The sequence below is a fragment of the Fistularia commersonii genome, chromosome 16 (genome assembly GCF_037954325.1).
Source record: "Fistularia commersonii isolate RoL2024-O1a breed Wild chromosome 16, RoL_Fcom_v1.0, whole genome shotgun sequence".
Classification (NCBI taxonomy): Eukaryota; Metazoa; Chordata; class Actinopteri; order Syngnathiformes; family Fistulariidae; genus Fistularia; species Fistularia commersonii.
Window position 1 is genome coordinate 18,402,531 of NC_141299.1, and position 12,710 is coordinate 18,415,240.

At 51.6% G+C, this 12,710-nt stretch overlaps 1 protein-coding gene across 4 annotated transcripts in view; it reads right to left on the reverse strand.

The window, feature by feature from the left end:
- Window positions 1–12,710, reverse strand: part of fcho1 (FCH and mu domain containing endocytic adaptor 1) — a 47,485-nt gene that overhangs the window by 5,661 nt on the left and 29,114 nt on the right. For all 4 annotated transcript variants that reach the window (XM_086162303.1, XM_086162304.1, XM_086162305.1 and 1 more), the window contains 14 exons: window positions 10,838–10,898; window positions 10,040–10,218; window positions 9,936–9,960; window positions 9,784–9,840; window positions 8,743–8,794; window positions 7,318–7,442; window positions 6,218–7,237; window positions 4,957–5,063; window positions 4,682–4,877; window positions 4,490–4,604; window positions 4,253–4,408; window positions 4,042–4,174; window positions 2,015–2,211; window positions 1,142–1,206 (listed from right to left, as the gene is read on the reverse strand). In XM_086162303.1, coding sequence (XP_086018429.1) covers window positions 1,142–1,206; window positions 2,015–2,211; window positions 4,042–4,174; window positions 4,253–4,408; window positions 4,490–4,604; window positions 4,682–4,877; window positions 4,957–5,063; window positions 6,218–7,237; window positions 7,318–7,442; window positions 8,743–8,794; window positions 9,784–9,840; window positions 9,936–9,960; window positions 10,040–10,218; window positions 10,838–10,898 — 2,488 coding nt within the window. The remainder of the gene's footprint in view (window positions 1–1,141; window positions 1,207–2,014; window positions 2,212–4,041; window positions 4,175–4,252; window positions 4,409–4,489; window positions 4,605–4,681; window positions 4,878–4,956; window positions 5,064–6,217; window positions 7,238–7,317; window positions 7,443–8,742; window positions 8,795–9,783; window positions 9,841–9,935; window positions 9,961–10,039; window positions 10,219–10,837; window positions 10,899–12,710) is intronic.

The following is a 12,710-nucleotide window of genomic DNA, read 5'->3' on the forward strand; positions in this document are numbered from 1 at the left end:
ACATATAAACTGACTGTAGCATTTTAGTGAGGGGAAAACACCCGGTTGACAGGTTTAATAAGCAATAGCTTATATATTTAGATATACGTATATATAGATATACGTATATATATCTATATATATATATATACACACACATACGTACATATAGATCTGTATTTATAACAGATATACATCTGTATTTTTATCCTTATGCCTTGAGTGTTGGATGAAGTACCTTAAATAAGTTGTATTTTGATATTATAATTATTACATGATCGCTTAATTCAGCAAGTTTACAAGGATTAATAGAAAAGGTATTAGACTTCTTGTAAAAAAAAAAACATCCCTGTTTCTTAAAATCCTAATTGTAGTTTAAATTCTCGGGTTTAAAAGATGACTTTTCTATAAGCCGTCCATTCCTGTCTGCCACCAGGAAGCCCAGATGGACAGATTTAAAAAAAAAAAAAAGAGTAAGAAATCTGCTGGCCTTTGTTGCATTTCAAGAAACAAATACTCAATATATCATTCATTGAGTGGTTCATTGATTGATCACCTGTGCAGTCAGTCAGTCAGGGAGCGATCCATCACAGGGACAAACACTGGGACACACAACCATTCACCCTCTCATTCATACTTTATATGGACACGGAACCCTCATATTTACGTATCATATATAGACATGTGACCCTTCACCCTCGCATTTACACATCATGTCGCCATCTATGACGTTCATCCCCTCATTTACACATCATCTATGACATTCACCCTCTCATTTACACATCATCTATGATATTCACCCCCTCATACATCATCTATGACGTTCACCCCCTCATTTACACATCATCTATGACGTTCACCCCCTCATTTACACATCATCTATGACATTCACCCCCTCATACATCATACAGACAGAACATTCATCCGCTCGTTCATATTTCAAATTGGAGCATTCACCCTTTCATTTCCATGTTATTTAGCGATCTACAGGCACAACATTCACCCTGTCCTTCCCCCTCTGGTCTCCAGATACCACATAAATCTAGTAAGTAGCGTATTGATGAAGGTTGATCGGGTTATCGGGTTAATCCACTCTTCAGCGGTTTGCCTAAACATCCTTTGCGTCCAATGGCCACGTTAACAGACAGGAAGTGCCTCATACCTTTGCTGTGATTGGTCGGCGACAGGTTGGGGAGTTTCCACAGCAGCCGGCGTTCCTCCGTGTTCCTGCGGAAGGAGATAAGAGATGACGTGAAACCACATCTCTGATGGAGGACCTGATGGAGGCCAAGATGAGGAGGTCCCTCGATCAGAAGGGACGAAGCTGATGTTCTGGATGTTCTGGAGATACAATCACACCGAGAGGCTTTGCACACGGACAGAGGAGGTCTGGAGGAAGACCAGAGACGAGGTTTATGGATGGAGGGGAGGAGGACAGGAAGTTAGGTTGTGATGGAGGCAGATGATTGGCTGAGGGTGAGATGGAGACGGCTGATTGGCCGAGTATCAGAAGAAGAATAAGTACAACTTTATTCATCCCGAAGGAAATTGTTGGGCCAGAGTTACAAGAAAAATAGAACAATAATAAATGATAGTAGAAAATTGTATAAACAGTAAAAAGAAAAAAGAAGAAGAATTAGTTGGAGGCGGGTGATTGGCTGTGGCAAAAATGATGACCTCATCATTATTTGGCTTCTTCTTTTAGGGGAAGAAGAAGAAGCCAAATAATGATGAGGTCATCATTTTAAACATAATGATCACAAAAAATGAAAAGGTAAATACAGATCTTTCTTATCATCCAACAATTAATGATTTATTATTTACATCACGATATTTAAAATCAAAAATACATGTCTTTGATTTTGTCTTCTATGAGGATAAATGTTACTTCTATAAGGATAAATGAAGGAGCTCCTCCTCGCTGACGCCTTCACCTTCTTGCCCGTTCTGCCCCGACACCGTGCTCACTAAGGAACCCGTGGTCCCGGCGGATGTGTGTTTGTGTGTGTGTGTGTGTGTGTGTGTGTGTGCTCACCAGGAGGCGGGGGGCTGACACTGCAGGTCTGTGGCGGTGTGGTCCAGCGGCAGCAGCACCTGCACGGCGGCGAGCTGGGTGGAGGGTGCGGTGGCGGGGCAGCAGTGGTAATCCATGGAGACCCGGGTCACCGTGCCGCTGCGCTGGCACTCGGCCGACAGCAGCAGGGGGGCCCGGCCCGGGTCCTGGGACGACACCTGGAAGTGCAACAGGGTTAGCATTTTGCCAACAGGATGAGTCGCAGCTATTCTGGCGCGGTTCAAACTTCAACATCACGTGTCAAACTCGTGACCCGCCGCCTCCTTTCATGAGGGCCGAGAAAACGTTTAAACCAGGGGAGTCAAACTCATTTCTCATGGCGGCAACATTCGGCCTGGGTGGATGGCAAGTGGGCCGGACCATTAAAATAATAGCATACTCAGCAATAAATAACCAAAATATCATGTCTTTCCTCTGTTTTGTTGTAAAGAAGTACATGAACTTTAGGAAAATCTTGGAATTTAATGAACAATTCTTTTGCAAAAGATTTCATGAAACACCTCATATTTCCTTTGACAAACGTGTAGTTTACTTCTATCATTCAAATGTTTGCATTGCAATCATGTGATCGTAATGCGTTTTAAGATTAAATGACTTATAAAGAAAGGGATTTTTAAACCACTTCCACATGTGCATATAAACTCTGAATTGAATCCCTGCCTTCACCCTCCAAACTAAAAAGAGTGCTATTAAATGTGTAAAGAAGAAAGTATTTACCTGTCCTGTAAATGTGTAAACTTCATCCATGAAACATGCAAACACATACAACACATACTGAAAACGCATGGAGTTGCATGAACAGTAGAATTCCACCATACTCTTAAGTAGTGAAGCTGGTGACTAACTTTAGATTGCACATTTTCACTAGCAATTAACTAGCTGGCTTTTACCGCTGAGTCACTGATTTCTCTGCTATGGGTGAAAGTGGACGCTGTTTCCTCAGCGATTGGTTGCTCTTATCTCTTCTCAGTTTCTTTGCAAGCTGTCATATTTTTCACTCTGATGAGTCTCGTAGTGGTGACGAATATTATAGTCCTTAAATACTTAAAACTTGTTGCAAACACGCCAAGCACAAAGGTTTCCCTGCGTCTCCGTAAACAAATAGGACGTAGTCCATTTATCTTTGAAAATTCTACACTCTTTATCTACTTTTCTCTGTTTTGATAACGACATTTTGGCTACTGAGCGTGCAGCAGGGAGGTGGAGAACAGGGTGGAAACAACATCATAACAAGCAGCAGGTGGTACATTGATAACGTCTGCTGATTGGTCCGTCTCAGTGATGCTGCTTGTCTTCTTCCCTGACCAAAATAGTGGCTCCCTGGCGGAAAATTCTTGAATTGCCTTTAATTGAAAAAAATAAATCCTTGTCTTGTATGCTTTTTCTCCCTTTCAAATTATCTTGCGGGCCTGGTCGAACCTCCCAGCGGGCCGGTTCTGGCCCGCGGGCCGTATGTTTAACACCCCTGTTTTAAAAGGTCTGATTGTCTTCAAATGAATAAGTCAAACGCGTGCATTGACCACAAACTACATTTCCCACAATTCATGCCGATCACGTTAGATTAGATCGCAGCGTGTCCACATCAAGGTGGAAGTGAGAAATCCAAATGATCCCTAAATGTCCAGGAAGAGAAAGGTGGATGCAGATGGAAGGCGGTTTCAAGAAAGATGGGAAGGCCGAGACGTGTTTGTGCTTCGAGGAGAAAAAGCTGCATGTCTTTTGTGTTTTTAGGCGGCGTCGGTCGTCAAAGAGGCCAATCTACGTCCAAACACGGAGCTAAGTATGCTAAAGTTAGCCTTCCGGAACAACAACAAATTGTCCGAGAATTAAAAGCCAAAATGTTACATTTGCATTTACTTGTAGGGCAGCCATGGTGCTGCTGTGGCCCCGGGTGACACTGAGTTTGACACCCCTGGTCTACAGCAAGATGGTGTTTTCAAGAGCAAAAGTCACATCTGGACTGCAGGAGGAGCTTCTGACGGAGTCACCTGATACTTCAGCAGCCCCACGTTGTAGTAGGAGGCCTGGGGGTTGAGCTCGGCTTCCCGCTGCAGGTAGAGCTGCAGAGCCTGCATGTTGAACCAGAAGTCCCTGGCGTCCGGGTCGCTCTGCGAGGGGTCGCTGGGGAGCCGGGAGATCGGCTGAGGACCACGTTTGACCCAGAATTTTCAAAAGAAAAAGAGAAGGAGAAAGCCTGACCTGTAAAGCAGCTTCTGATTGGGCAGGAAGTGGTCTATCTTGGAGATGTTGACCAGCCTGAAGCTCAGCACCGGCACGTTGGGGTTGGCGGTGAAAATCCGAGTGATGCCGGCCGGGAAGGACATGGTCAGGTCTCCGGTGATCTTCACCAGGCAGCTGGAGGAGCCCAGAACAACGGCGGCTCGTCAAACCCCAGAAACGCCCCGGGAAGTTGCGCGTAAAGAGCGTGAAGCTAACCAGTTGTGCTGCCCCCCTTTGAAGTAGGCGTTGATGTACTCGGTGATGGCGGCCGCCACCGGCCAGGCCTCCTGCGTGCTGAGGGAGATGGGACTGGGTCCTCTGGAGAGGTGCACTGAGGGGACGGGGACACCGGCAGCCGCCGTGAGGCCGCGACAGACGCGCAGGGACCGGGTTTCCGCCGTCACTTACGTGGCCTGGGTTGGTGGTCCTGGTGCTGGTAGGGCAGCGGCGAGGTCTGCGCCGCCCCGGCGGGGCTGGACGCCCGGGCCTGCGCGCCCCAGTCGGCGTCCCGGGCCTGATGGCCCCACTCGCTGGGGCTGGAGGACGAGGAGGAGGTGACGGAGGGGCTCGGCTCCGGCAGCGGCGACGAGCAGAGGGACCGCGACTGAGACGGCGAGACGCAAAAACATCAGCTTCCCGCTTGGCTGCGCCTTGGCGACGTCAGCCAGGCGGCTCGTACTCACCCGCTCTGAGCCGCTCAGACGCGCCGGCGTCCGCTTGGCGCGGGTGGATCGGGGCGGAGCCGCCGCCGCCGCCGCCAAATCCTCCTTTCTGAAGCTGTGCTTGGAGCCTTGCAAAGAAAAAATAGGACGACTCAGAACCAAGAAAAAGACTTCTTTTCTCCCGTCAATCAAACATGTCGGCGACAGAGACGATAGAGGTTTGGAAAAGAAAATCAATCTGCACATCAATAAGTAGCACAGATGATACAAGAACATCTGATAAGACCTTATGTTCCCGGCAGAGAGCTGCGTTCCTCTAATACAAACCTACTAGCAGCACCTTCTGCTCGCTCTAAGCGATCTCAGGCAAAACTGTTCTCAGTTCTACTACCTCAGTGGTGGAACAAACTTCCGGAAGCAACAAGACCAGCATCATCTCTCTCAACCTTCAAGAAACAGGTGAAAACTTTTCTCTTTCAGGACTTTTTACTGCGCTGATGCCCCAGATCAGGTGAGGCAGCAAGTTAGGCTATGCAGTGTGTGTGTGTGTGTGTGTGTGTGTGTGTGTGTGTGTGTGTGTGCGCGTTTGTGTGTCTCTGTAAAAAAAAAAACAAAAAAAACAACTCACTAACCCCAGCTTACTGTTCTGTATATTTCCTGTGCATCTTGTATTTGCAAGTGTTCTTTGCAGTCCTTATGTCCTCTATTGTAAGTCACTTTGGATAAAAGCGTCTGCCAAATGTAATGCAATGTAATGTAATGTGATGTGATGTAATGTGATGTGATGTCATGTAATGTAATGTGATGTGATGTGATGTGATGTGATGTCATGTCATGTCATGTCATGTCATGTAATGTAATGTCATGTAATGTAATGTAATGTAATGTAATCTTCTCACATGCAAACATGGGCTCCTCCTCAGATGCTCACCAGACAGACACATGTTACTCTGGCGCCATTTTTGAAAAGAGAATGATCATGTGATCGATTCCCTCCCTTTTTTTGGGCCTCTTTCAGATATATCATGTCATTTTAATACTGTAACATTATCAAATGATCTTTTTTCGAGACCAGACACAAGAAACGGACAAAAATGTGAGCTGAAACGTGAAGAAGCATCAGTTTCTAGGCTCTGGTCATCATAATGTTATGATGTTAAAACGTTCATTTGTTTCTGGCCTCTGTTCGCTGGACTGTTTTGACGCAGAATCCTCCCTGACTGGGCAGCGGTTTTCCTTCTTGTAGCTCGGTGACGGAGGGAAAGGAGGGAAATGAACGTACCCTTGTGGGCGGCGAGGCTGCAGGGCGGAGCGCCGAGGTCCAGGCAGTCCTGGTCTTTGTCGGTGGAGAAGCAGAGGTCCTCCTGCGGGCCCGAGTGCCTGGTGAGAGGCGGGGCGTTCCTGCGCGGCTCGCTCTCCGACGAGCGATGCTTCCTCCTCTCGCCGCCGCCTCCTCCTCCTTCCTGCACTTTGGAGGCCACGCTTTCGCTGAAGGGGTTGTGCACGGAGTTCCAGTGCACCGGCTCCTTCTTGGGCTGCGTTTGGACCGAAGGGCCGCAGCCGGCGTCGGGTCCCGGCCGGCCGCTCTTGGATCCGCCGGGCTGCGGGGGGACGATCCCGGCCGCGACGGCCGCCAAGGACGACTGGTGAGTCGGGCTGCCGATCATGGTGATGGCGAACGGGTCGTCGGAGGAGACGGGCGGCGGGAGGCTGCGGTCACGTTTCCTGTCTCTGTCTTTCCGATTGGACGAGGAGGAGGAGGAGGAGGAGGACGGGGCCGGGAGCGTCTTGGCGTCGGGGAGGGCGGCGAGGAAAGGGTCGCCGCGCGCCTCCTGGGCCGGGGGGCGGGGCCAGGCGTCCGAGAGCATTAAGGATTCCTGGGCGACCGTCCTCTCAAAGGCGGCGAGGAAGGGATCCTCCGACGGGGCGCGTTTGTAGTTCCACGCCGACGGCTCGGCCTCGGGCGGCGCCGGGGGCTGGGAGGCGGCGGGGAAGCGCGCCGACGAGGGGTCCTTCTCCTGGGGGCCGCGGGCGGGCCGAGGCTGGGGCGCCACCGACCAGACGCTCGCCTGGTCCTCCTGCGAGAGCGAGGGGCGTCCGGGCGACGGGTCGCGGAAGACGGAGAGGAAGGGGTCGGCGGGGCGGCCTCGCGTCTGGGTCTGCTCTTTACCCTGGGAGCTCGGGGGCCACGCCGCCCAGCCCGACGGCTCCGGGGACGGACCCAGCGCCTGGTGGGACGGAGAGTCCAGGCCCGAGTCCTCCACGTTCTCCGGCGAGGACGAGTCGGACGAAAAGGCGGCGTCTGAGGAGATGAAGAGATGCCACGGATCGTTCCGGGGAAACGGGTCGGGAAAGACGAGAAGATGGCGAGACCCGACTCACATTCGGGAGCGGCGAACAAGCTCCGCTCTCCGAGCGGATCACGGATGTCGAAGCTCTTGGACTTGAAAGCGGTTTCCAGAGGAGGTCCGAACAGGCCGTCCGAGCCGGAGGCCGTCGAGCTCAACCTGAAGAGGACGAAATAAAAGGGATCGCAATCAAAAACATCAACCAAAAGTCTTCATTGCGTCGGTTCGCATCTTCTCATGGCCGTCATCGTGTCACTCAGCTTCTAGCATGTTAGCGCTACCGGTACAAAGTGTGTGAATGAGAGGAACCGGACTGGAACACTGAGGCTACAGGGAGTGGAGATCAAGAAGGTGGAGGATCTCAAGCACTTAAGGTCAACAGTCCAGAGCAGTGGAGAGTGTGGAGAAGAGCTGAAGAGACGGTCCAAGCAGGTTGGAATGGGTGGAGAAAAGTGTCAGATAGAAGAACATCAGCCAGAAGGAAAGGAAAGGTGGAGGAGACGCTGGTGAGATGATCTACAAACACTGACAATGAGCAGAAGACAGCAGGCAGAGCTGGAGGATGCTGGGCTCCTTCAACGTAGTTTCACTACATTTGTCAGCTTTACGCCTGGAGGCGCTATGGATGGAAGATGTTGAGGTGACCAGGATGGAGAGGAGCAGGAAGGAGTCCATCAGAGGAACATGTTAGATGTTCTGGAGAGAAGGTCAGAGAAGCCAGACTGAGATGGTTGGATCATGGACAGAGGAGGGATGGAGAATATATTGGTAGACGGATGCTGGAATTGGAGTTCTAGAGGAAGAACAAAGAGAAGATGGATGTCGTGAGAGGATATGAAGGTCGTTGGTGTGAGAGAGGAGGATCCAGAGAACAGGGTGAGATGGAGAAGGTGGATTCACTGTGGAGACCCTGAAGGGAAAAGCCCAGGGGAGAAGAAGGAGAAGGTTAGATCAAGCCTCAAACCCCTCCGTCTCCATCACACACTTGCCCTCCATCTCTCTGTCCTTCTCCATGTGGAGGCAGAAGGACCTCAGCTCAGAGAGCTTCTTCTGAGGGCTGAGCTGAGCTCAGTGAGGCCTCAGCTGGGATCCGTCCAAAGCTCCACCTCAGTCAAAGACTTTCCTGGCCAGCGTCTCCTGGTGGGGAATGTTGGGTTCCTGAAGATCACGCGTGTCAAACTCCCGGCCCGCAGGCCAAATGTGGCCTCCTCGGTCACCTTGTACATAACATCCGACCAGACTTCTTCTGCACGCAAACATCAGTGATGACTCTCAGGAAACTTCTAGGGTGACCCTGAGGATGCTCTCCTGATTTGATCTTTTGGCTTTAAGTTAGACTGATGGAGATCCAGGAAACTCCCGGCGCTGCGAGGAAACCTTGACATTGTGTTTGCGTCGCCGAGAAACATTGAAAAGAGACGGAAGGTGAAGAAACGATCCGGAGGCGGGATCTTCTCACCTGCTGTGATCAGGACTGGAGGTGGACCTGCGGAGGCCTTCCTGCTCGCCATCTGTAACACAAGAGCAGACCGGACAGTCACTTCTGGCATCCCGGGACTCCGACAGCGGTGCTCCCCGTGGCCGGGGCGGGGAAACTATCGCTTCGCTAAAACACGCCAGCTATTAGCCGGATGTCACAAACCCCTCGATGCCGATCAGATACTCGCCGGCCCGGCGGCCGCGGCGCCGCCGACATCAACCCAAACCCCACCGGTTATTCAAGAGAACCTTCGTTCTAGAAGACGCACGACAACTCGGACCGTCTGGGTTCTTCTCTTGTTATTTCTCCTATGAATATCAAAGCTACTGCTGTGCTGAAGAGCAGCGTCGGACGGGTCCACGTCCCGTCGGCCGAGCGAAGCCCCGTCCGGACCTGCTGCACGTGCACGGGCTCAGCAGACGCGGGTTGTCATCTGGACACCTAGAAGTGAAGTCGGACTGACTCGGGAGCGGAAAGTCAATCCGGCTCACGGTATCTTCATGAACTTGTTGTCATTCTGTGATCCGTTTTCATCCTTGCTGTTCTTGTCGTCACTTGTCTCTTCCATTTCTATTTATACTCAAATTTATTAATATTGTTATTGTTGCGCCGCTGTGACAAACAAAGTTCCTCTCTGAGGATCAACAGAATTATCTTGCTTCCAGATTCTTCTTCTCCTCTGGTCTTTTCCCTTCAGGGTCTCCTCAGTGAATCACCTTCTCCATCTCACCCTGTTCTCTGGACCTTCATATCCTCTCTCACATCGTCCACACAACTTCCCTTCAGCCCGGGATCCTCCAGACCTCCAAATCCAGCGTCCGTCTACCAAATAGATTCACTCTCCCTCCTCTGTCCATGACCCGAGCATCTCCGTCTGGCTTCTCCGACCTTCTCTCCAAAACATCTGACACGTGTCATCGTTCCCGCTCCTCTCCATCCTGGTCACCTCGACACCTTCCGTCCATAGCGCTTCCAGGTGTAGGGCTGACAGATGTAGTGATGATGGCTTGTGTGACCCACCCCTGTGTGAGGCTCCTTCCCCCTCCTCCGGCCGGCCTCCTGCCGCGCTCATGTTTCCTGCGGACACACGAGAAGACGCTCAGATGTTTGCCGGGAAGCTTGGTTACCATCCCGGAAGCGACGTTCAAACGAGCTGAAGTGAGAGGACTTACTGGAGAGATGCCGCTTGACCGTCATCTGAAAGACAAGGACGGATTTGTTTTGTTGTCGGGCAAAAACACAATTGTATAAATGAGTCTGGAAGCGGTTTGCGTACCCCTCTGTTGGGCGGGAGGGTGAGCGCCCCCACCGTGGCCTTCAGCTCCTTCTCGCTGGCGGCGGAGCTGCCGCGGTGCCCGCTGGCCACCGGTCTGATCTGAATGTGGAACTTCTTGGGCTCCTCGTCGTCGAAGTCCGAGTCGCTGGAGTAGAAGTTGTTGTCTTTGTCGGAGCAGCGTGGAGGCGGACGGGGGGGTCAAGGAAACCAGCGGGGCCCGAACACGCCGTCGCATCAATGAAACACAGCACAGCCGCCGATTTTCCAGGGTTAGCGAGCCGCGGTTACCCTGATGCGACGGTCCGGAGCGTCCCAGGAGCCAAAACACCAAAGGGGCTTCAGGAGAGACGCCATCTCATGTGGTGGAAGGTGACCAGGAGAAGGTCATGACGCAGAGCCGGCGGGAGCTGCTCCACTTTAATAACAACACTAATACCACAGGAAAGAAAACCTCCCGAACAATAACCTGAGCACAGATTACGATCACCCTTCCCATCCAGGCTGCGGCTATTTCTGAACAGCGCGTTATTTTCCCGGACCAGGCAGGAAAGCGGTGGAACGAGGGGGGCTCCGCACCGACCCGCCGACCAAGAACCGCCCTTTCCTGCTCCGGTACCGGCGCCGCAGCCGCCGCGGAGCGCCCGCCGCCATGTTGGGTTTAGTGTTGAAGGTGACAGGCAAAGCAACCACCGTCCACCGTGAAGGTCCACGTTCTAGAAAAGTCCATAAATACCGATCGATGGTGAATTCATCAAGATTCAAATCTTTTGGCCGAGAAGTTGGACAGAAAAAGGATATCATTCTGGGTGCTGTCGGCTCGGATGACAAACCCTTCATCATCTACCTCCTGGGGTGAGTTCTGTGTGGATGGAAACACACACACACACACACACACACACACAACCAATAAATAAGTGGCAGCTGCGTCTGTCACCTCCTGCAGACGGCAGCTTCCACCACAAGTGTGAGATGTTTCATTCATGGCACCAACAGAAGCAGACCGTCACCAACGACCTTCCGTCCTCCTCCCTTCCCTCCATCGACCTCCTCTCTGGTCGTCCTCCAGACCTCCTTCCTTGAAGCTCCGGCCTCAGCAGCCTGACTTTCCTCTCCAGAACATCTAATATGTGTCATCCCTCCTCCCGATCGGTGCTCCTCACGCCCAAAGAGGAACCTCCTACATCTTCACCTCGGCCTCCTGTCTGCTCCTCAGTGTCTCCAAACCGATCTTCTCCACCCCGTCTGGGGTTAGCGTTAGCTTTAGCTCTGGACTGCCGCCAACCTTAAACCAATCAGAGAACAGCGGGCAGTACGCCGACCTCCTGTACGCTCTGCGCTGCAACACAACATCACTGAACGTCTGTGCGTACGAGGAACCCCCAAAATGGCAGCCGTCTCAGGAAGAGACGGGGTCACGAAGCGGGATTCCAACTCCAGGCTGTCAGTCACGCAGTAGATGACGGGAGAAGAGCAGCCGCCAAAGAATTCTACATGAATGAGTCAATGGTCCAAGTGGAGGAAGCAGCAGATGAACTGCGCCAAGTCAAGAAGACCAAACGGAGTTTCCCAGGGAACAAAGAGAGATGATCAGATGAAGAAAGTTTGCCGGACTAGAATACAGTGTCATTGCACTTCCACTGCAGTAGCTTCAGTGCTTCAGTGACTCTGTCAGAAACAATGTGCAGGGAGGATCATCTCCACGGTGAAGGGTTCCTGCAGTTGTTCATTGATTTAAAAAAAATGCAACACATTTTGTTTAGACATCAATAACCCTGACCCGGAACCTGGAAACGGAAGGTTCTACGGTTTAAATTTCCAAAGGGCCGTGAAGCTCCCGGTGTTTTCTTTACCGCAGGGAAACCTGCCGCCTCCAAATGTGTCTTTGAGCAGTAAAGGTTCCCGAGCCTCGGTCTGACCTCAGCTAGCAGTTTGCCTTCCACCGCCCAGCTGTCCGCCAGGTCGGCCCTTTCCATGTTTCGTTTTGGGAAAAACAAAAAATCAGGCCATCCGATGGCGGTCATTACAACACACGAAGAGACGCTTCTCATCTGGTCGTCCCTCTAAAGCTACTCGGACGTTCAAAGACTTCAGAAAAGACTTTCCAACTGGCATCTCACACCTGCAAACATCCACAGACTGCTAGTCTCAGCCTCGACTGACGCTGCGATACAAAGACCCTGCACCTCCATGCAAAGAAAAAAAGAAAACATTCTTTCATCAATGTTCCCACCGTGCAATGTTTTCAGCCTCTGACACGTCGGTCTGGTGTTTCCTTCTCCGCTCGGAGGTCCGAGCCGAGCGGGACGTTCGCCGGTCCTGACAACTACCGGCTTTGCCGTCAAAAACACCCGGAGGATCGTTTATCACCGGAGCTCGTCTACCGGTAGTTGATTGTGTTGCTGCATCACAAGAGTTCGATAATATCAAACACGGTTGATGCCGTCGGAAATCCAAGACCGGGAAAAGACGGAGCCACGACCGGAAGATGAGCGGCCGACGCTTGAAGAAACCTAAGACTCTTTCCTGAGGTCGGTTTCAAGTCTGCGCCTTGAGAACGGTAACAAGTAGACACGGGTCTGCAAAGGGAGGAGGAATAAAAGCTTTCAGCGCTTCTTCTTGGCCGTCTGGGGCTTCAGAGGTCTGGATCTCCACTCACATGGATTCACAGGGC